The sequence below is a fragment of the Monomorium pharaonis genome, chromosome 5 (genome assembly GCF_013373865.1).
Source record: "Monomorium pharaonis isolate MP-MQ-018 chromosome 5, ASM1337386v2, whole genome shotgun sequence".
Classification (NCBI taxonomy): domain Eukaryota; kingdom Metazoa; phylum Arthropoda; class Insecta; order Hymenoptera; family Formicidae; genus Monomorium; species Monomorium pharaonis.
The window spans coordinates 4,068,862-4,094,164 of record NC_050471.1 but is presented as its reverse complement, the minus strand read 5'-3'; the positions used below and the strand labels follow the sequence as shown (position 1 = coordinate 4,094,164).

The window sequence follows — 25,303 nt, the reverse complement described above, 5'->3', positions numbered from 1 at the left end:
CGCTATTATCGGACGGCGCATTACGACGACTTCCGCGCGTAGGAAGCGCGCGAAATATCGCGGACGAATTAGAACGAATGCCGTTCTCTCGGGCAACCATTACGAGGTTACCGCACGCCGGCGTGGCATTAATACAGAAATCAAGTTATAGCGGTCGTGCGAAATGTTTTCCACCAACGGAAACGATAGTCCTTTCGCAGGCAATCCCGAGGAAAAATTGCGATCGTCGTCTCCGGCGCCAAGGGAACGCACCAAATGTCGGAAAACTGCGATTCTCACCGTGATCAGCGGGTGCATTATTGGCGATAGTTCCCCTCCTTTATTACAGTTTATTCTCAACCTTTGCCACGAAAATCTTCCGTGTACTTCTAATACTGTTTCACATTTTATTTTCAATTGAGAAATTGGATGTCGTAAACGTATCTCTGTTAAACGCTCGAATTTCAAAAATATAATTAAAATTTTCACTTGAACATCGTTTTAAAGAAATAATTTTTGAAAGTTAGCACTTTTGGTTGAATATTTTTCATTATTCATGCGTTAAATTAATTAATGGTTATGACGTAATTTTTCCAGGTTTTAAATATTCGATAATATTTCAAACCATTGTTCCCGCGAGAATAATTTTGCGAAAAGAGTTAAAATCTCTCTGCCGAGATAATGCGCTGTTTATATCGTATACGTATTTATAATTAAGATTTCCTAAGAACATTCTCAGGGAATCCTGAAACTGAAGTTACGTCGGTGCGACCCGTAGAGAGCCGTTATAACTCTCCGCGCGTCTCTGTGAGTCGCGAAACGAGTAGACGAGGGAAAGGGTGAAAAAGAGGGAAAAAAGACTGGTACTCACCGACTAGAATGAGGATAAATGCTGGATCGAGTGCGACGTTCGTGAGGCGGGACAGATTGTTGAAGGTGTCCTTTTCGGTCCATGCCCAGACGCCCACTGCCATGATGCCCAGACCGAGCCACTGCGACAAAGAGAGAGAAAGGGGGTGTGTGTGAGTTAGAGAGATTGGCTTAAGCGAAGACGAATATCGGCGGTAAGTTTCAGCCAACCGGAAACTTCCCTCGAACTGTTTTCGTGCCGTCTGCCATATTTGCGAACGGAGTTTTTCGATTATCTCGACGTGAGAGATGTGAATTCCGGTTATGATAAGTAAACGCTATATTTGCAAATTGCGTGTTTACCAAATAAAACCGAAAACTTAACATATGTTAAGTTTTCAGTGAAATTACGTCATATGACATAATTTTACGAGAAAAAGATCGTCGATGATGTTTTTACGTCGATCAAGATCGTTGGTTTTAATATTTTTTTTTTAATCGTATATAGAAATAGGGTGAGAAAAAATTCTATAGAACGTTTTTAATCATTGGACCAATGTAACAGCTTGCGAGTGCAAAAAAAGTTAACACGCACGTTCACGCACAGCTTGTACATTGCATGTTCGGTTTCGGTGAGACAGACAGCCACTCTACTCGGCGAAACGACGAGCCTGGATCTCGATTATTACGAGGATCCGGTCGCGTGCGTTTGCGCCGCGGATACGATTCCACACGGATAATGAGAAAAGCGAAGCCAGAAGAGCGAAAGAAGAGAGGAAATCGAATGAGAAGTAGGGTCTGACGGCTCTCGGCCGTTAACATTCTCTCTCTCACTCTCTCTCTCTCTCTTTCTACGCGTAGTTACGTCTCAAATAGTTCGCAAACGACAAACGTTTGCCGAGTGCCTCTCTGACGGGCCGTTTTGTCGACGATTCTTTTCGCTCGCGTTTTTAAGATCGGCCTCAAAGCTTTGAGATCGTGATTTTGATAGACCAAGCGTAACGGCATGTTCTCGAACGTCGACCGAGATCGATCGGTCGCAACCACGAATTCTCTCCGATATACACCAATTGAATTTGAGAGGCTTGTCCCTCCTAACGGATTTTCAATCGCCCGTGAGATATCTCGCCCATTGTGCGATTCAACGAATTGGAATTTTAATCGTCTTTAGTAATTCAATTTCAACCCGTTTTTCATTGACGATTTAGATGTCTTGGTGTTACGCGGCTTGAGTTTCGTCAAACGAGCACGATTTAACGCCGTTTATCAGCAAGAGCGTTAATCGTGACGTAGCTTTGATATTAGCCTGACCGGCATGGCAACCGCATTTGCGGCGAGATTGATATTCGCCGTCGTGCATTTACTGACGCTAAATCCACGCAATTACCGATGACACACGTAGAGAGTGTTCGCGTGACAAGACTGACTTAACTCGAAGTAGCTGCAACACCTGAGGCTGCGCCTGATAACGCGTATGCATTTCGTGGGGTAATCGGCTCTAATCCCTCCCTCCTCCTGTAGGGGATGAGGGAGAGACTCAGTTTATGACATCGTACATATAACTACTCTCTCTCTCTCTCTCTCTCTCTCTCTCTCTCTCTCTCTCTCTCTCTCTCTCCGATTGCTTTAATGTTCGACATAATTTTCACGTGCGTCGCGCGCCAGACGGGATAAATGGGTCACGGCCTCGTAACGCGATGAATTAAAAAGCAGTAGTGCTGTTTTCCACAAATTGTTATAGGATTATCATGTAAAATCAGTCTGCGTGTCTAATGTTATACGTGCTATAATTACGTATTGCCGTAAACCAGGTTGTTCTATTCTGAACCTTTTGCACGATAGAGATCGATATCTCGTGTTGCTGCCGACTTTACAATTAATTCGTAAGCCCGCGAGCATCCGGCGATTCTACAAATATTTCGCGCACGGGTCCACGTCGCGCGCTTATCACATCAACGGCTTGTGCTGATGCCTATTCATAAAAAGAAATTATGCATCGCAGGTTTCGAGAGTTAAACGACCCGTGCACGCTACTGCCACGCGCGATAATATCTCACGAGCGAACGTGGGCGGCCTCCTTTTTTTTCCCCCCGGTTTTTTTTTCCATCGCAACCGATTTGACGGAAGCTGAAAAGGGGAAGCGGGCGAGAAGAATTGTCGAGCGCGTTCGAATTGTTTGAAATCCATTCGCGGTAAATCATGTCGAAATTGAAATATACACACGCGTGCGCGCGCAAATACGCGGGCGACTCACCGTAAATATAACTTGAAATATGCGATTCGTAAATGTTTTTCGTTATTGGCAGTCAATTGCGTGCCCATTTTTTTTAGAGCCGCAAAATTACCGGTGAATCTGGTCGCTAGCATTAACTTTAATTTGTAGTTTTACACGTTAATGTACGTTCTATCCTTTCTGCGCTATTGCTATTATTTATGTTGACATTTATACACGAAAAGAATAATTTTGCCGAAGTACCTAAAATTTGGTTAGATATACATTTGAAAATAATTTTGTTGAAATAATTATACAGGACACTCAAACTGATTGTTTAGAAAATTGATTTTGCGTCATTGTTTCATTTTGAATGTCTTGTGTAAGTATTTTGATGTATTAATAAAATTATATTTCTAGCTAAATTTTTAGATACTTCAGTAAAATTATTCTTTGCGTGTATTCATAAAAGCAATCTATCTTAGATGTTAATAAAAAGTCAAAACTCTCGTCGGGCAAACATCAATTATTGATCGATCGTCATACGTGTCAACACAGAAAATACGATTATAAAAGAAAGCATCAAATAATCTGTCGAATTCTGCGCGCATAGCTTCTCCTTTTTTTTTTATTTCTAGAAAGACATATGAGTAATTTTTTTGCATTTCATCGCCGTGGCGATGTTTTATTCAGGCGGTGTTTTATTCGCAGCAACAACCACTCGTTCATAAAAATCGTCATCCGAGATGGTATTTCACTCTCTCACGCCTCCTGCACACGGTGCAATTGCTCGATGCAATTTTAATGCACCGGAGAGAAGGCCGCATGTAGAAGGAGAGAAAAACGAAGAGCCGTGATGGTTGGCCTTCGCAAAATGTCCTCCTCCGTGTGACGCGATAACAAATTTTACGTCCCTTCGCGTCATCTTCGAATACATGTCATGGCCATCGGGCTTGACACGCTGGGGCATCGCGTGTCAACCCCGTTGGCTGCAAACAATTTCTCAACGGCGTATAATTCACGATCGAACGGACCTCGCGCGATCACGCTCGTAACGTTGAGGTGCGAAGGTGACGTGAGTAACGCCGATGACATGAGTGACGCACGTCCTCTTTTTTTTTTCTTATCTAACGCCCGTTAGATCGAGATAAAAATACAATTTCCAAATGTGCGTGAGAGAAAAAAGCGAAAATTTAAGCGGCCATACGAATTGCAAAATTACATTATATAAATTCATTATATAAATTCGAAACATTTCAAATTGCGAATTAATTTTGCGACGCGGCTTCTTTCGAAACGTTTGCATATCGCAAAACGAAAGGCAGACAAAAGACAAACGCAACGACGTTATACATTTGTGTTCGTATTTCGATGGTCGGCGTATACGCTTACAATTTTCACGTTTTTTTCCTTGATGGCTAATCGATATACTCTGCCGTATATAACCGAACTTCTCGCGGTGATTATGACACACTTGACATTTTATTCCATTGTCTGCGTATTTTTGCATTGTAAAAACGTCTCTCGCGTCTTTGCGTAAATAAACTTTTTTTTTAGCATCGAACGTATAGCATATTTTCCAGTCAACAATCCGCTAGAGATTGGTTAAATGTTTTATATCTATCTATTTAAATTATTTATGTAATGTTTACAAATTTCTCGCAAGAATTACGCTCGTGATAAAAGCCTGAATAAAAAAAGTCTTCGTTCTGTGGTACAATATCGAACAATACTCTGTAAATTTTAATTTTGTTGCTCTTATAACAAACCATAATTGAAATTAGTTGCGAGTACACAATCGAGAAAATGGAAAATTTGTTAGTGGTAGTCGGCGAAAAAAAAAACAGTAATAACTTTCAATAATTTATGCGCTTGCGAATTTTTTGCCAAAAAATTTGTATTGAGAAAGGAGAGTCTAGTAGCCGATTTATTCGGGCTGCTAACAAATTAATGCTAACAAATATTTTCCACGGTGACAATTAATAATAACATATGGCTTTATCACAACTGTTTTAACGGGGATGAAACGGACGGCAACGTGCAACTGGAAAACAAGTGCAATGGAAAAAATAACACGATCGTCAACGCGGTCCCGATGAAACTTTTCCTTTGAACGCATGCGCTGGTGTTGACGCGACCGAGCAACGAGTAAATAAAATGTTTATTGTGCAAAGTTAATATTTTCCCAGCGGCTCTTTATCCAGAGCGGAATGTTTTCGCGAGAACGCGGTCAAAATCCACGCGGTATATTCCGTTCGGAGTAACGGCGCCGGCAAAAAAAAAGGCAAGCTTTTACGATATTAATTTTTTAAATGGCCGTACAGCAAGAGACGCGACTTTTTGTTTAGAGTTAGAAATAAATGCGCACACTGAGAAAAAAAAATGTTGTTAATTTGACTAAATTTTCCAACTAGAGTTTTTCATTAAATTTTGTCTATTCAAGTGCTTATATATTTAAATTAACTATATAAATACTTGAATTAGAATTTGTGCATTTAAATGCATAAATACTTGAACAAAATTTTAATTTTGACAAAATTTTTTTCTCAGTGTATGAATTGTACAAGCGACTAACCGCGCACGCATATCGCGAGCGTTGAGTTTTTGATATTCAATTTCGTTGTCCGCTCGGATCCATGTAACCATACAAAATTCACGTATCTTCTCGTGTATAATTATTAAAAATTTAAACGTCTACGACTGTGTCCATTTTCACATCAAGCTCTTTCCAATACGTCCGGCTGCGCCGCAATCACCTGGTGTATTTCATTTTTCGAGCTCTCTCTTGGGAGGACATTGTTACCGAATGGAAAATCCGTGAGCGCGAGCAGCGTGTGGAAAATTCGCCGGGCGGTTCGGCTAACGAAGGAAACGCTCATAATTATCGGCAACCGGATTCACGGTAAGATGGACTCGACGGGCTGCGAGATATCGTCGCGGGCGGAACATAAATCCGACGACGTCGGCAATCGAGAATCTCATTTTCTTGCCGGGCCCGAAAGTTAAACACAGCCGGTCCGTTGTTATCGTATAATCAAGTATCATCCGACGAAGATGGAAGGGCAGAGGGATGGAACGACAGGGTGAGTGTCGAGGTCACAGAACGGGAGGGGGCGGTAAAGAAGAGGGCAAAGTGGAATTTATCGGCCTGGCGTTTATCTCATCTTCCAAGGGCAATAGGATTCTCGTCTGGGCGGAAACTGCGGAAAGCCGCTCGACGTAATTTGAATTCACGCAAATAAAAGGTCGGACGAGAAAGTCGAGACAAAGCGAAGCGACAGAAGCGCGGCGGGGGATCGAGTAGAGCCGAGCGAGAAATTTCAACAATGATGGTAAACATGAGAGGCTGAAATCAAGTTGTTAAGTCTGTTCTACGTTTTCGGTGCGCGTCTATTCTATACGTCTATTCTGCGCAGAATACGTCGCTCGTCGTTCTACATCGCGCTTCATAGCGCCGTTCGAAGAATCTCTGCAAAATATTTCGAATCCAAGCCACATTTATTTCATTGTACGCCGTATTATGGGTTCAGAACGCTAAAACTTTCATACGTTATTGTTGTCGGTTTTCATGAGGTCGTCTGATTTGGACGCTTCTAAAAAAAAAAAAATTCTCAATGGAATAGACGAGGCTGGAGTTTGCCGTGGAGACTTGGCCGTTGCACGAAATAGAAATGGCTGTCTGCATCATTTAAAAGTTCTTGAACGGAGCTCTCGGCCAAGCGCGCCATAAATATGGAATTCGCAATTTTCCGCTGAACAATCAAACTAGCACGATGACACTGTCGGTCCGGTGCGACGCGATCTGGCCGGATAGTCCAAGCGCGCACGATGGTTAGCCTTGGGTTCATTAATCGCATTAATTAAAAGCAACTACGGAGAATCGATGGTAATTCTGTTATGTCTTGATGGTAACGAGGGCTGAGCCACGGTCGTTCGATGTCACGGGCTACGGTGATTATGCTGTAAGTGTAATAGGACTACCCCTTTCAAAAGTTTTACGTGATTAATAATAACGGACATTAACAGACGGTGCTCCTAGCTACTTTGCAATTAAACCCTTGAGAGGTGAAATTAATATTTCGATAGTCGGGCAACGAAAGGGTCTTAAAATCAATATTGCAATATGAGTCGGTTTCGATGGCACGTTCAAATTGTTTTAATTGATAAAGCAACATCTTTTTCTTCTCTCTTCGTCTCTCTTACAAATACATATCTTCTTTGGAACACAGTTTATATGGGGGATTTACTTGTTTGCTTCTAGTTTTTCCAACACAAATGTCAATGGCGCGTGTATGGTGTCCTCGAGTACAGAAAAATCAAGATTTTTAAACAGATATGTTAAAAATTTTCCACACACAAACGACTCTCTCTCTTTCTCTCTCTCTCTCTTTCTATTGCTAAAAAGCGAAGCTGACATTTCACTCATAAATTATTCTCGCGTACGTTATGACAGCGATCAGTTGGCTGTATCATTAGAGCGAGTTTGGGCGGTTTGGAATCGAGATAAAGACTTCATAAACTTGGACACACATACACACACAAGCTTGGACTGATATATTAATATTTTATATAAATCGTGTGAATATTATACGTGTGTGCATGATTTTGATAAAATATTTTGATCGTTCGATCATTCCCTCGTTATCGATAAATATCCACTTTATTGCATCTTGCAACGAAAAATTGAGAACGCGGCCGGCAGTCACTGACACGATTTAACGTGCTACCCTGATGGCGATTAAAACTGATGATCACGTTTACCGTTCGTAAAGAGCACGTACTCTCGTTGAGTATTTTAAATATTCGCTGCATTCCGCGTTTAAACAGCATTCGCGTCACGTTTTCGTGGCGAGTCCACGTGAATTAATAAATCCAGTAATTAGAGACAGACAGACAGACAGAGAGAGAGAGAGGGAGAGAGAAAGAGAGAGATTAATGATAAGCTAAATTTGACAAAATGCCAGTCAAAAGCAAATCTATGTGATGATTAACGTTGTTTCCTCGTCGATGCCCATGTATATATTTATGAATATTTCGATTTCAATAGTAACAAAGTCATTTGCTTATTTAGTTTATTGTACATCGAATATTTTTATCTCAGGAATTGCGTATAACGCGAAAGGAAACGAGATGGCGATCTGAAGGCACGTTCTGCGAGAGTAGATCGCTCGACAAAAAGCGAGAAAAAGCGCGCGAATAATTTAGACAGTGACACCTGTGTACGTTGATACAGCTCCCCCCCCCCCCCCTCCACCGTCGGAAAGCTCGCGTCGGAAACCGATCGGCGGATAGTTGATAGGCGCGTTGCACTGCAAAGTGCAGAGCGCAGTCGGAAAGAGGTGTCTCGTGGTCGATTTAATGGCGAGGCGATTTAATGGCGATGCCGCGGCGATAAATAAATTCATGCGCACCTGCTTTCGACTGAGAGGCGAACGAGCCCGCGGTACATACGCACGTGTCACGTGTACAGAGCGATATTAATGGTAAAGGGCGCGCCCCGCCGGCGTTTGGCAGCGGCGGGGCGGATTTAACGTCCTTTATTTCTCTCTCTTTTTCACAACGCGCGCCGTTGTGCCGCTGACGAGTGCGACGGCAATGAAAATATGGAAATTCGTGGGCACGCGAGAATCGAGGGCCTTTGACGGTAGTACCTCCGGATCGACGACATCTGGCCGTTACGGGCTGACGTAAAATAATAATCCGCGCGGAACGCGCGTTTATTGTAAGACAACCCACGGTAAAACGCCGACTGCGCGACGCGCGCTTTTACACGCCAAATTGCGCAATCACAAAGTTTACATGACAATCGCGTAGTTACGGTAATTTTCGACGGGGTGCCGTGAATGGCGCGTAATTATTGTCGACGGTGAATAATATTTATACGCGCTTTATTTGCGCGCGCGCGCGGTTTGATTCGGACGGGCTCGCGAATGCATTTCCACCGCGCGTTCAAATTGCTTATATAAATGGGCTCGTTTAATGAGAGTTTCTTTCGCCCCCATTGTCTAAATTTGAAAGTGTGCTCGAACAATTGACTTGGCGAACTGGTCGGAATTCAATAGTTGCAATTGCGTATAACAAGTTCGAAAAAGCTCGCGGCTCTTCTCGGGCAACGAAGTCCGCGATACCGCGGAAATCAAATTAGAAGTCCGGAAAAAAAATAACTCGGGGAATTTTTGTAGGAAAACGTCGAGCGTGGAATTTCACTTTATGGAAACGAGGAGAAAAAAGGAGGATCTACTGTTCCGCTGACCGAAAGTTTATGGCCAATTTGACGTGGCAGCGGATATTTGAGAAAAACAGAACTCGCATTAAAGATCTTTACGAATCGAGTAACCTGGCACGTCGCAATTTAGCGCGACTTTAATTGATCCCAAATTAATTTATTCCAGCGCGCGCGAGGCGATGAAGCTTATCCGTCCGTGACATTTTGGTGCTGAATTATTCAAGCGTTTTCGCATCGGTCGATTGAATGCGTTTTATTTTTATTCTCACTGTGTGTGTTTTAATTAATCCCCCCATTCCCCTCTCTCTTTCTTTCCCGCCGCGCGTTTGGGAGTGGTCATCTTCTTCCTCTTCTTTCCTTCCTCTTCTCTTTGTTCTCTCTTTTTTCAAGACTAGGCTAAATGGCTATTTGTTCTTCGCTGGCCGGCATGATTCACGATCGCGATTCCGTGCAACTCCGATAATGACCGTGTGTCGGATCGCCACGCGCAACGCGTGTTTACCTAAGAAAACATATGCAACAACGGGTAATGCACCTGTCAAACTTGGCCGCGAGCGTGATTGATTTATCGCGCTCGCCACTCCCCACAGACACCCCGTCATTAATGGACGCGGCGGCGATGTATCGTTGACGTTGGCCATGACATTTAAACCGCAGATCAACCGCAGTTGCTAATCTAAATTGCCTACGTAGCTACACGTGGTGAATTTATTGATGGGCCCCGTCCGCGCAGCAAGCTGTTAAATTTTGCCAAAGTGCGACATCGGAATCGAAAGATTTACTTGTTTATCTGAATGTGCCAATTGAAAAAGTCAACATTTTAATATTGATATTTCATGAATCGAAAGGTTCGGGCTATTTTTTGAGTCCGCGAGATCGCGACCAGTTTTCATGGCGGCATCGAGATATAGTCCGCAATGTAGGGTAGACGAGAAATGACAAAGAGAGACCAGAGGTTTCGAAAAGGATCCGAACAACTAGGGAATTGTTTGCTAATCTAAATTGCTCGCGTCGATATACAAGGTGAATTTATGGACACGTCCGTGCAGCGGGCTGTTAAATTTTGTCTAATTTTGCGACACCGGTATCGAAAGATTTACTTGTTTGTCTGAACGTGTTAACTAAAAAAAATGTCATAATATTTCGACACTGATATTTCGCCGTGAGTCTCGCCGAGAGACTCGGGCGATTTTTTGCGAGGATCTCGCGATCGGTTTTCAGAAGACCGTTGTCGAAATAAAAGTCCGTGATACAGGACAAAACGAGGGATGGCAAAAAGACGGAGTAAGGTATCGAGAAGGTGGACCCGGACAACAAGTCGGAAACTTTCAAGCTCAATTAAACTCGAACAAACTTGGAGACGCCTCGCAGCAATGAGACCAGACGGACGGTTGGAGTGTCCTCTCGGTTGTCTGCACCGTTCGTTCGGTGCCAATTCCTCGATAAAAACAAAGCGGAAAGCCCGAGGGGTAGAAAAAGGAATGCGAGCGGAACGGCAGCCAGCGTGTCATTATGACGCCGAGTGTGCTCCAACTTGCCGATTACCATTTGCCGACTGACGCTCGCCCGACGTGAGAATTTCCCTGCAGCGTTCGCGGATTAAATAGTTAGCCCGCGCGAAATGAATCTCTAATCTCTTTTATCTCTTTTTCTTTATTGTCGTTTCGCTTCGCGAGCCGATACGCTGACGATATTTATGGGTATTGTAACAAAACTCGTGAATACTTCTAGGGAAAAGCAGCTGAAATTCAACGAGTAAAAAAAGTACATTAAATCCGATTCACGTCCAACAACACACATAATCTTATTATCGATGAAAAAATAAATATCGTTGATTTCTCTTGTCCATATTCCTCCATTTACATTAAACCCGTTTCTGCGAAACGCGTGCAGTATGCTGTGAATTCCGGAACGGACCGATGGCTACTGTATAATTACTCACTCCTTCGCCGCATACCATCGCCCATGTAAAATTCAGCTTTCGTGCATCCGACGTGGGGGAGGGGGAGGGGAGGAAGAGTGCATTACTTTTTCATTTATTCGCGTAAGTTTACACCACCGTGAGTTCTCACTTGCCGTGCGAAATTAATATATGCCGAGAGAAATCTCTTTTTTTTTTCTTTTTGAGGGACCAAAATTTTGTCGTCCTTATGTCCTCGACATTTTCGTGCGCGCGCTCCAAGCAAATTTAACTAAATAAATTGAAAAAGAAAGGTAATAAAATTTACCGTGCCTCCCAACGCGTGCATGCCTTTGCAAATTTTTCATGAGTTTCGCGACTAATCCTCTGAAATATTTGGCCTGAAATTTGAAAAATTTTGTATTGTAATTGCAACTATGAGTTTCACGTTTTTCCTCTGGCACAGTATAAACAAAAATAGAATGTTTTAAGTTTAGAGACGTGTCACATGGATTTTGGCGTACACGTCGGCAGCCAACCAGCACGACACCGAGTCGAGCTCTTATTAAAATAAGAGAAATACAAGAACATTTGTCGCGCGCGTGAGACTATAACACGCGGATTATAATTAAAATTACTCGTTGCTCAGTTTAAGTAATTAATTCCAACTGCTGCACACGTTGCGTAGTCACGTTTTGTTCACGGTTCATAGCCGCGGTTTGAGAATTATAAAAAGTAATGAGCTTTCTCAAATATCTAAGTTTTACTAATCGTTAAATTTGAAAACTCTCTCTCTCTCTCTCTCTCTCTTTCTCTTTCTCTCTCTGTCTCACGCACACAGACTAAAACTTAATAAAACTATAAGATGAGAAAAAAACGCGAGGACTTTTAATCAGTTGGAAGAGAGTTGCTCGCATTTCCTTGAAACTGCGTGGACTTACGACTAACAATAGGTGTCATAGTGCATCCGTTGTGAGAATTTCTTCGGGATGTTCCCGTCGTTCTTGCGAACGCAATATAGACAGGGCAAACGGATGTGTGTAAAAGCTGGCTCGACGATTCAAATCGATTCGTATTCGGTGATGCACCTCTTCCCTATTTTCCTCTTTCGTTTTTCCTCTTCTCTTTCTCTCTCTCTCTCTCACACTCAACACACACACACACACACACACACACACACACACACACACACACACACACACACACACACACACACACACACAAAATCGTATATCCTACCGCAGTTCTTCTTTCGACGGTACAATATCTCTCCATCTTCTTCTCGTACAGTTGGAACGTACGTTCCTCTCTCTCTCTCTATGTCTATTCATCCTTCACTCCTTCAACGCCTTTTTCCATCTCTCTTTTACTATCGCAACGGGGGAGACGGCCGCGGAAACAAAGCTATAAGGCTTTGATGTTTCGTTCAACCGCGGTTAAGCATTTCAATCTATTCGACGCACTCCGTTTCCGACGGTACTTGCGTGCGGATTCGCTAGTCAGGCCTTCCAGCGATGCGGCGGGCTGAAATTCCGAATGAATTTTCCCGAAATACCGAAATGCCGCGCCTGTCAATGGACGCAAACGCGGCCGGGAACGCGCAAAAGAGATGCCGGAAAGTGATTAATCATGTACTACGTCTCCGCGACATTCTCCGGATGCAATCGGGCTTATCGGAAATGGGGGAAGGGGTGGAAGCTTTGCACCGTTCGTCCTTTGTTAGATGCCCCGTGGGCGCGTTCACGCCCGCGCAATTTTGGAAACTTGTGTAAAATCGATTTGCAGTCGTAGAATTGTTGTTAATCGTTAATTTCCACTGCGATGCAAATTGATAGCGTTTATGGCGCTAGTAACTAATGTAAATAGGGTAGGATAATTTACTTAACTGAGATTAGCTGTATGCGGAAACTGGTGCTACCGTAGTTTATTATATCAAATTTGATCGTCAATCAGAAGGAGTAACTGAATTTATCAAAATGCATTTGAGTATTTCGGAATGTAGGTCATGTATTTGGGTACTTTTGCCAAATTATTATTAATTAATTGAGCAATAGTCGCTGCAATTCAAAGCAGAAAATCGCAATATAAACAGCCATTTTCCGGCAACAAAGCTAATTACGATCAATAATAGAACATGTGTATCGAATTGAAATTAATAGAACGTGTATTAGCAATAGTAAATATTTTTTTATTTTATTAAAGTCTATATACCGTATTTTGACGGAGGTTTGGTCGAAAATTTATACCGTCAATGCATTACCGCCAGTATTATGTAAATTTATGGATGTATTTTCTGTTACAAATACTAATCAATTAATTTTGTCGTATGATCTCTAAATATTTTTGAATCTCGGAAGCGCATCCTGTCCTAGCGACTGCTAAAATTGTCGAAATAATCGTGTAATCAAATATGCTAACAGGATACAGCACAATGTACGACAATCAACATGCAAATAACTTTTGAAAATTGCATACGTAATTGTTTATACGTAATTAATTACTATAATGGATTTCTCTATGAGAATCTATTCATATATATAATATTTTTAAATAGCTTGTTTAATTTAACATTACTGCTACTATTGGTGTTTTATGTAACATACTGAAAAACTTAGAGAAATATTAAACTTTTTAAATCGAGATATATGGTGTCTTATTAAAATTTATAATAAATAATAAAACAAAAATTTCTCCTTAAAAATTGAAAATAAGTAAAAAGTTATACTTACTCAGAAATCACTGTATACTTTAGCGAATAATATAATATTGAATATTATTAACTCGTATTAATATAAGTATATAAATTAATTTTTTACATTAATATATGTATTAATGTAAAAATTATTATTATACATACGTATGAGAGACAATATCAATATTTGTAGCTTGCAGAAGCAGTTTTTTTAATTGAAGCGCTGATATACCGAGATTAATAGTTTTTAGATTCATTTTGCTATTTTCATTACAAAATTTTGTCCTCGTTCAGAATTTTCACGCTGTCTGCTCGATATTCACAAGCGTGTTACATACGTCAGATAATCTAATCGATATTCTAATAATGCGTGCGACCCGGAAACGTGCAATATGCTCGATGTGACTGTCAAATTCTCGTCGCGTCGTCGGCTTGGAAATGCGACAGGTTCACGAATGAGACCGGCGGGGAATGAAGCTCGAAGCTCGTATCATCGTGCGAGGAGGGTCCCTCAGCTGCTATCAGATCATCATAAACCGACGAAGAATATCATCTTCGTAAGATGGAAACCGATCAAAAGTAGATGGCAAAAAAAAAACCACGAAAGTTGTTCGCGCTATACATAAAACTAAATAAATCTCTCTCTTTTTTCTCTTTTTCGGAATTTAGAAACTAGAAACCACCGAAAATGCAATAGCACAGTTGATATAAAATTTCTCGGTGAAATCAATTTTACGTAAGCCGAAAAGCATACGAGTGAGCGAAACCGCCGTTTTGAATAACTATCCAAATTTTTATTTTTTCTGTTTACCGCGCGTCTCTCTTTTTCTCTCATAAATTGAAGAAATCTGATGGAAAGCATCCGGGATTGAAATATATTCCGGATTACACGTATATGACTATGAATAACACTATGACAAAAATCGCAGCGAAAATATTCAGCACGTATAATTCTGACGACGATCAAACTGTTCATATCGAATTAATTTTTCTGCTTACACATATTACATGAATGAAATTGAGCAGAAAATGAAAATAAAAAAAAAACACGGTATTATAATCTGAATCCAAATGTCGCTTTTAAACATTTCTCGCAACTATAAAGAATCATCTGTGTCTGTGTAAATTTCCGTTCTCGTTACGCGAGTATAAACGTTCGGGAAAGATATTTGATTGGTAATTTTATATCTATCTTGCCGTGTTATATATAACGATTCGATTCCGCATTAATATATTATTTATCGGAAGTCTTTTTCACGTGTGTAACTTTCAGCTATTTATCTACTCGGCGTAAACAGTCGTGTCGGCCGCGACGAATCTTCGCCGACGAGCGTGCATCCGGCATTCTAAATCAATTTCAGAAAATCCAGTGTAGCGCGGATGTACCGGTATTACTTTAAAGGATTACGAATGTGGCGCGCGCACATTTACCGAAATGAAAGCCGGCTGATAAATGCGACTGGCGATGGCTACACGGAAGTCCCGTCGTTACTCCCGCGCTAAGCCGATTTTTATTTTATCGCTGCACGCCGTGAAGCGAATGTTATCCAGCCGTAAGGAAATTGAAGATATTCGTTTCCCTCGTATAAACCCTCGCGTCCACGTCGAGCGCTGAGTGAAACCGATCGCTAATTTGATGGAAATGGGAGGAGTTACTTACAAGATAATCTCTTCGCGTCAATCACGGGTATATCAGAGCGGCTGTATTTTATTGCGTGGCTCTATATATATATATAGTATTTTATAGAAATTATAAAGGAATTGGCAATTTGTTAAAATGAATGTCGGTGTGTAGTTAATATAAGCTAAGAATATTAAGTTAATAGAAAAATTATATTCAGCACCTGCAGACCGAAATGGACAATCTTGATTTTATCTTTATGTTTAAGATAACTGTTTTGTGTGAAGCAAATGTCAGTTTTATTTTAGTTACGTAGCCACAGGATATTGAAGGAGAATATTGCATAAAAAGTTGAAGCACCCGAGCATTCTTGTGCAAACCTTCGATTTCAAACTGCTCGTCGATGCCATTCTTGCGAATTTGAACGAGTGGGGCCCCCGTCAGGCACCTCGCCGGTCGTGCTTTATAACAGCGTGTAAATACACCTTCACCCTCCCCTCTCCCCGCAACATAGCCCGGGATGCAGTTTGCTAACGGCGCATGCATACGAATGCAGCGACATCGATTCCTTCGCACGTGCCCGTTACTGAACTTTGTGCCCAGTTTTCGTGAGTAAACGCAACCCAAAAGCCCGATGAATTTCGCGAACTGTTAAGCAAACATCACTAGTCGCCGCGAGACGTTACTGCAATTAGTTTCCGACAGCAAACGTTGGAAAGAGATTGTTGGACGTTAATATCGCGTCCACTCACATTTTATATATATTCAAAATATCGATACAAATGATGTTAAAAATCTCTCTCCAAACACGTAAAACGATCGAGATAACATAAATCATATTTAGTTTTATGGGAAAACTATATAGTTTAACATTTTTTATCTAGGTTTTTAACGATATAAGTTTCTCAGAAATGCATCATTTAAAGACTAGCTGTGTTAAAAATGTACGCACGGACAGGTTTCTTCGAAGAAATAATCTTAAATTTACTCGTCTTCCCGAGATAAACGGTAAATGTGTTTTGCTAAGATATAAATAGAAAAGGGAACTTGAACGGCGCTCCTTTGAAAAACTAGCTACTGCTAGCTAGAAGAGTCACGTGCATAGCTTTACCGATGTAACTCTCTGGATCGTAGGTTGAATTAAAAATCCGGAGATTTTTCACCGGAAGAAATCTCCGGGTGGTTTAAAGCGCTTTCCCCGTTCGCCATCGCTCTCCGCGATTCGACCGTGGCGAGGGGCGAGAGAAGACGAGCGAAATCATTTTTGGAGGAAATAGAATTTCCAGAGGAAAGTTCTGGGAAGACTTGGAATACATCCCGCCCCGCAGTCGGGTCAATAATCTTTAGGTACCGCGGGAGGAGTGGTAAAGTCATCGACGGACAAACATCATGACCGGATTGCATTTATAAGTTTTAAGTGAGAACCCAAACGGAAGGCTAACTTCCGCCGCCGCGAACGTGGAATGTGGTACGTGCCGTGGAAGTTTTCAGGAACGGCAAAGTCGCAAAGTGCTTTAAATAAAAAATTGGGATGCGGCCGGCGGATACATGTTTTATAGAGCGCGCGGTTTATATATGAGGTAATTACAAGAGGGAGATAGAGAAAAGTACGGGAGGCATCCGAGGGAGAAACGCCCTGTACAGCGATCAATACGTATAAAGATATCTTAATATCTCGACAGGAAGATTAATACGTATGTACAGTCGGAGATAATTCGATTATAAATCGAAGATGTAATTGCTTCTTTATTAATATAATTATGATATAATAATTATACACTAATTAAATTTGTAATCATATACAAATGTTAATATGATTTATGTTCTAATTAATATTAACGCATTTTACACGTAATTAGTAACTATTATTGTCACTTTAACTCACATACTCTTACCCAATTAATACGTAATATCGTTTGATAATATTATCGTTACTATGTGACTGACTTCTCGTTTTATAGATAAACATATCATCTCAGGCTGGTCTACTTTACCAACGCGATAGATTATTTAAGACGAAGTTTGCAACGATGATAAGAAATATCGAGTTACGGTCGAGCGCCTACTCTGAAATTTCTATCACCTTGTCGACAGAGGGATATCGATCTTTTTTTCTGCTGTCTCGGCGAGGGTGCGAGGCGTGCAACAGGCTGACGGAAGTTATTCGCGCAGCTGTCGCACTTCTTACCCTAAGAGTTTCATCCTCTTTACGTAATTCCGTTGTGATTAAGCGAGCGCCTTCGAAAATGTAACAAACCTCGTTGGAATAAAGTTCGCGCGCGTTACTAACTTATCCTTAATGTCACGGATACCGGAATATAAACTCGGCACGAAGTCGCTCTAAATCGACGCGTCTCACGGCTAAAAATCGTCCCTACTTAACGTCGCGCCTGTTAATTTCAATTTACATTCTCCACAGGCGATTCTTTCAAATTACGAAAACGTTTGCCGACGCGATCGGTGCGCTTGAGTTTTAATGTGATCTATAATGAGCGTCGATTATACGTGGATTTCTATTTTTATGATTTGCAATTTATGTTAATATTTGTTTTTTTTTTTGTATTTTAACGCAACGTTAATTTATTATTTGGCGAATTTTGGTTTCGCGAATGCGCTAAATAATTATGGGCATCGCGAGCACAATTCGATTGTGATGTTGAGAATAACGCGAGAGCGACAATGCAACGTAGAAACGCCCGCGGCGATTTCGCTTATTTTCGTCGGATTTTCAACGACACGCACGCCCGGAAAATCTGGCCTAGTTTCCTCGGGGTCTTTTCATTATACGACAGCTGCGCGGCTGTTTTCGAGTGAGAAAAGCGCGATCTCGCTACCTTTTTTCCTTACTTTTTTAAAAAATCGGATCGGAAACTCCAAACGCGGCTGTCATTCCCTAATGAGAGCGGAGTAACGAAGTTGCCCGGCGACCAGGCACGTCCATGTAACTTTCCACTTTTCGCAATTGACACTCATCAATTTTCAGATTTAATTATCGGCGGTTACGGGAATCGGGGGTTCGCACGGGGAAACTCCATAGCAACAGCATGAAATCGAAGAAAACGCGCGCCCGTTATGATGCGAGCTCGCAGCTTCAACGAGTTATACGATAAATAACGGTATTAATGGTAGGATCAATCTCAGGTACGGTGGCTCGCGACCGTTTCTGTCGAACGTATTTCCCGGATTGCGGAGGGCATTACTCTTCCGGTACTCGGGTAAAAGTCCGTCCGCGAGCCCGTAAAGGCGACGACAGCGACTTTAGTATGCCGACGGGGGTGGGTTAAGGATTTACGAAAGTGCCGATAGAAGGAGCAATAAAGGGAATGCACTCGGAACATTTGCTCATTTTATTTTTCTCATCGATTTGACTGAGGTGGCGGGCGCCCTTCGCTCCGGCGCGAACTTCGCTCTCCCCACGTGCGTTACCATAAAACTTAACTGGCGGATCTGACGCCGAAAGAGAGGGGGAAGGGGGTGAGACGGAAATCTACCGGGCAGAGTTTATGGAGGGTAAATGGCAGCGGCGTCGGGGGATAGAGAATGCGAATCTCCCTTTATTGACTAGGGAAAAATGCTCCTGATCGGCGTCGCGCTATCGATTTTCAACGAGGACGCGCGCGAATGAAAATTTAATTCGTCGCTTCATAGCAGCGCGTGATAGCGCAAACTTAATCAAAGTTACTGCTACATTAGCGGCTTACGGCTAATCGAGCTTGCGAGCTCTGATTTATTGATGTTAATGATATTAATCGACTTTGCCGGTACATTTGCAGACAAACTGAAATCGGCTATCGTATCGAATCTATACGAGCAAATAAATCGATAATTTAAATCGTGGTCTTTATGTTTGCCCGATGTGAAGATTGATGTGTAAATAAAATTCAATTTTCTCCATTTTCACCCTTGAATTTTATGAAAAATTCGTTTTGCTTGACGTTTGTGATATGCTAAATTATTGACACATATCTTTCATTTGTCAGAGAGACCCACGCGCTCTTCAGATAAAAAACAATAGAGTTACATAACGCGCGATTTCAGTGCGGGGGAAGGGAAGGGAGGGAGAGAGGGGATTAGGAGCGGAAGAAATAGAGAAACCCCGAAACGAAATGCTGCGGAAGACACGTACGAGCAACGTCGGAAACTGCCATTGGGTATCGCGAGAAACGTAATCAACTCTTTAAAGAACAGAATCGTTCGCTACGGGATTTTTGCTTTCCCATTCGGTTACGTTACATCGGAAATAGTTGGCTTAGTACGCAGAAAATTGAATATCTTTTTCTGTCGTGTCCATCATGCTTCAACTCGGACTGGCCATGAAGTTTCTACGCGTACGATGAATACAATATTTTATTTTTCGATAGTTATTGTACCATGATACATGCTCTGTTTCCTTCATGTTTCTTGCGCACGTTCTGTCACGTCTCGGGCTTTTTAGTCTGAAAGATCTGTTGCCCTTCGACGGACGAAAGGTGTCCTGTCGCAGTAGCGAGGGACAGAAATGGGAAGAAATATCGTTTAGACCATCGAGGGTGAATACTCTCGAGAGGTGAACGCACTATAGGGTAAAAAAATGGCAGGCCAACTTTTGCAACAAGGGAAAGAGAGGGGGGAGGGGAAGGGAGAATGGGCGGAGTGAGGGGATAAGGGCTCGAAAGCGCTGAGCTTTTCGACGAGAGTCCCGCGGGGAGTTCGAGCACGATCGGCTCGGACCTATTTCGCGATTTTCTTCAGACATGCCATCAGCGGAATGACAAATGGAGGCTGCACCCCCTTTTACCCGCCTTCGATTATCCCTTCGTCCTACGTCGGTCTGGGTCCTTCTACTCTTCTTTCTAGTCTCCTGGCCATTCTCTTTCTCCCTCTTTCTTTCTCTCTCTCTCTCTCTCTCTCTCTCTCTCTCTCTCTCTCTCTCTCTCTCTCTCTCTCTCTCTCTCTCTCCTCGCCGGCTCCCTCTCTCCGGCTATGCTCGTCGGATGCCGCTGTTTTGTGGTAGTTCGAGTCGAATGCCGCGTTTGTGCCCGAGAAAATCGATTACCAGTCTTCGGAGAGACGAGTACACGGGGCGAGTTTACTAGGATCTACGGCGCGCCTGGTTCGTCGAATACGTCGCACAGAGGTGTTCATGAATTTTTGAATGAATCCGCATTTCTTGAATCACGTAGGGTTTCCCCCGTTTGTTTCGAGAGGGTTATTATCTTCCATCACTGTTAGCGATGAGTTTCTCTCTCTCTCTCTCTCTCTCTCTCTCTCTCTCTCTCTCTCTTTCATTTCCTCTTTTATTCTCTAGTTCATCTGTTTTATTCAAGCTTATTCTTGTATTTTTGCGCCACCGGTACTCTGGCAATATTACAGAAACTGAAGTCTCCTCGCTAGGCTTTCGGGGGTTAAACGTGCGTATTTGGAGATTAAACATGGGACTCACCCGCACAGAAGGCGGTCTTTCGTTTATGAATGTAACTACCTACTACAAGTGTACAAAGAGCACACGAAAGCGCCGTATATTGGCTGTCTCGGCGCCGGCAAACATCTGCTACGTACGTAACCAGAACCCGAAGCTACACGATCGAACAACATGGAAACGTCATGTCTGGATAAAGATTTATTCGTCTAAACCGATTTGCGAAGGAGTTCGGTCTGTTCGTCGAATCGCACGAGAAATCGCGAGTATCGCGCGGCTAGAGAATCTCTAATTATCGAACGTCAATTAGCGAAGATGGGAACAGACTGAGCCAATTTTCATGAAAGGTCTCCTCTCTCGTTCTCTCTCGTTCCGATATTTTAAATGAAGCCGCGTATTCAAAATGAATCCCATATAGGTTCTCGTTCGAATATGACTAGCGAGCAAGGAGAGAGGACGTGGGAAGGGATACGTTTTACAGGAGTATCGACATATCAGCCGGGGCTTTTACAAAGTAATCTCGCTTTTCAGCTACGTCGGAAATACAGGCGTATTCTATATAAATATTGCATTTCACAAGATCTGACGGCAGAAAAAGAAAGGGGGAGGGGAGAGAGAGAGAGAGAGAGAAAGAGAGATTAATCGCCGTGGCCCGCTCGTAAAATCGAGATGCAGGAACGATCGAAGCCGACTTATGTAACTAACTTTTACCGTTGCGCTCGTTTGCGTGACAATTTTCCGTCATTTCCAAAATTTTCTCAGTTGTCTACTTAACCAGAAATGTCTTTCTTAGAAGAGGGGTTAGGCAGCGAGGGTGTCCCATCGGTGAGACCGAGGCGAAAGCGAGAAGTTCGAAGTATTTCGCTTATGAGGCCGAAATGCCAAGGAAGTTTCGGGAATTTGCGTTTCGCGAAAATCTCAGCTCTCCGAACTGCTGTTGTTCGCATGCCACGATACAACGGCAGCGACGCGACGCGACGCCCCGGCAAGAACAATTTCAGCTGTCTTGAAATATCGTTGTAGCAAGCGAGAGACAATCGCGGGACTCAATGACGTGGAAATAGTACCGTTCGCTCCCGGAATCGTCGTATTGTATCGTAGCACAAATTCTCCGTCGGTCGGTGAAATTCGCTTCGTTATGCACGTCGCATTTAATTTGTATCGGATCTGAGTCTTGTAACTCGACTCAGCAATGTCTGCGTAACGGGTCTAAAAGTAAAGCAAGCGCTCTCTTGACAGAAGGTAGAAGCAAAACTGTTTTTCACTTTGTTACGTAATTGTTCGGATCTATATTTGATGCCCTGAAAATTAAAATCACATTGACGACGTACGTTTCGCATTTACCGAAAACATATGTATGAGTGATATCAGAGTGAGATGACGTGCAGATTAATTAAATAGAATCGTTTACAACGGTTATTAGCGATGAGATGTTTACCAAAATGTTCACCGAAATCTCGTACGTTCTTGGTGTCCAATTTAACTCGTTTCCACGTGCTTGAAACGGTGACACAACGTAATTATTGTTTTAGGGAAATTTCATCTAACCGCGTTTAATGCGAAAAGCGCGGCGCGAATAGGCGGTCGGCGGTTTCCGGCGGTCTCCACTCGATGGAGAGGCAAGAGAGAGAGAGAGAGAGAGAGAGAGAGTGCCGGGTTCGTTACGGCTTAATACTTTTGTGCACTCACACGTGTGCATCTACCTTAACCGCGTCTCTCTCCGCGGAGCAAAGTGAAGCGGACGGCGGCACAAGGGGGTCGGGGGAATTTACGAGCTGCAGGAATTGCATGGGCGAAAATTTCCCGTGACGTACGTCGCATCCAACCTTTGGTGCGAAGCGGCCGACTCGCATGAAAAACGCCGGCGCGAGGAAGGGAAGTCGGGAATATAGGAAACCCGCAAGACGTGTCTTCATAAAAGTCTGCTCCGAGGAAGGCGATTCGCCTTTTCGTCGGTGCGCGCGCGCGCACGTGCGCGCGCGAAAGAGAGAGAGAGAGAGAGAGAGAGAGAGAGATATCGTTGGGATTAAATTTCGGCGTGGCGGCAGTGCCTTATCGATCGCCGAGAGAAGAGAGAGAAAATGCCGCACTCTGGTTTATTATGAATTTTCCTCGCCTCGATTCTTTTTTCATTTGGGAAGAGATCGTCTCGTGGACGGGGAAGGAGGGGGGGGGGGGAGGTCGAGCCACGTCTACACTAATGGGAACGCCGTTTAATCATTCGCAACCTATTCTCCCCGTGAGTCTAAACGGGTAAAACGTTATCCGTCTCTCCGGAGAAGAACGTTGTTCGGAACATTTCGTTGGGTTTCCAAAGTCGGCCGCTTAATTAGTTCGCGGGAGTCCGCGCTATACGCTCGGCGGAATAACCGCGGCTATTAGCATCGGTTTCTCGGTCAGCGAAAAAATGGAGTTCGGGGCGGCGGCGGCGGCGCTCGTGGCTCTTCATTAAAACGATGCGGCCCGGCATTATCCCCGAGGAGGATAAATTCCTGGGGGTGTATAGGGGGTTAAAATTGCGGGCGCGCGCGCGGGTTATCGCACGCTATCGCGAAATCGATTTACGACTGAGCCTAGGTACCCCGGCCTTATTACCGAGGTAATACCTCATTTTCCAACATTAATTCTACCTTCTGACACGGAGCTACGCTACTTCCAAGGCCGAAGTGGGAAAATAAAGGTACCGCTCTCACGCGCGAACGCATCGTTCGCGTAAGTGACGTGCGCGCTAATTATCTTTTTTTTTCTCTCCTTGCTGTTTCCGTTCCAGAACATTTTTATGTTCGGCGTACACACACACACACACACAGTGAATCACGAGTCGCACCGGTAATGACGACCGAACGGTTCTTTTTTTCTTCCTTTCCTCTCGTCACTTGTAAATTTCTCGTTTGTTTTACACCTTGATCTTCTCGCTTTTGCTTCTCGCGAGTGATTAACGTGAGAGTGAAGAGCGCCGTGGTATCTCCACACGCATAAATATACGTTAATATACATGAGAGAGGCGGGGGAAAAATATTATTAAACTACTGCTCGAAATCTCTCTCTCTCTCGGGTACCGCTCCGTAATTTTTAATTCTTTCTTTCGCTCATAGGTATATGTGTATTTCAGAAAAGAAAGATGAAATAAGTTTTTAATCTTTTGTCTCTATTATCTTCCCAAAACATTAATCTCTTAATTATTTTACTACTCGCATAAACGGAGCTATCTATTTATTTTTAGATAGGGGCATAATCTAATTAAACAAGAATTTATTATTTTCACAAATACATCGAGATATAATTGATCGTCGCCAAAAATGGGATTATAAAAACCTACTTTTTTTTAAAAAACAACTCTTATTCAACCTTTCGAGAGAATTCCTCGGAATAGATCTTCAATTCTCTTTCAAAAATTATTCGATTCGCGAAAGAGTCTCATTGCGCGCGGAGACACTTTTCCGGCGCAAATTGACATTGAATCCGCGACTCGTTAATTTCCCAAGGGTCATTCCGCGAGTGTCAAAGCCTTGTCGTCACGTATAGACACGGAGAGACGATTCTCGGAAGTAAAACTGGGAAGAATCGCGGCACCTTCTGTTCTCGCTCTGTTTCTCTCTCTCTCTCTCTCTCTCTCTTTCTCTCTCTCTCGGCGGGAGTCCGCGCCAGCGGAAAAGCATTCGTCATCGTTGCTTCCGACGGTCGGGAGTAGTTTTGATCCCGTTGCCGCTCTTTCGCTCTCCCTCCCTCTCTTTCTCCGTCTCTCTCAGTTTCTCTCTCCTCTGCTGGGTCTCAGCTGACAGGCTTGTAATAAAGGGTTAAGGCGCGAGCATTAATCAAGACGTAGCAGACATCCGTAGGAAATATCTCGCGCCATATACGCGTCCCGACGTAGAGCACCTCGCGAAACTTCCGAGAGATCGTTTTCGGGCGCGACGAACCCGTCGAGATCAATTCTAACAAATTACGATGTTGCGGATGCGACCGATAATACAGAGTGCAAACGATTTGCAGTTGAACGGAAATTGGAGGGAAAGTTCTCGAGATTGAAAATTGGATTTTTAGTTAAGTAAACTTCATTATTATCACAAATATTATTTTATATTTATTTATAAGTGTTGATTTGTCTAATATTATATCTCAGAAAGGTTGGAAACACAAAAATAGATCTTGAATATTTTATTAATCTGAATTAATAGGTACAATCTTTGAAGAAAATACAATATAAGAATCTTAATTTACATCATTATTCTCTTCATATTTTGTACATTGGAATTCTTCAAGAGAAAGTCAGCATGGATTTCTATGGCGTTGACAATTCACATCGAAGTATTAAAAGTCGATGCATGTACGCTATGGATCATATCAACGTCACGTCAATATCAATGTCATGAGTGGCATCTCATCGTCACGTTTCTACGATCAGAGTTTTATTTGTCCGAAATTG

The 25,303-nt window shown here is 42.7% G+C and overlaps 2 protein-coding genes across 5 annotated transcripts in view; one reads left to right on the top strand and one right to left on the bottom strand.

Annotated features, from left to right (window-relative positions):
- LOC105837084 overlaps positions 1-25,303 on the top strand; it is a 150,657-nt gene that overhangs the window by 61,153 nt on the left and 64,201 nt on the right. The gene's annotated exons all lie outside the window — the stretch shown is intronic.
- LOC105837082 (tetraspanin-5) overlaps positions 1-25,303 on the bottom strand; it is a 112,586-nt gene that overhangs the window by 26,157 nt on the left and 61,126 nt on the right. For all 3 annotated transcript variants that reach the window (XM_012681564.3, XM_012681563.3, XM_012681562.3), the window contains exon 2: positions 851-971. In XM_012681564.3, the coding sequence (XP_012537018.1) occupies positions 851-971 (121 nt within the window). The remainder of the gene's footprint in view (positions 1-850; positions 972-25,303) is intronic.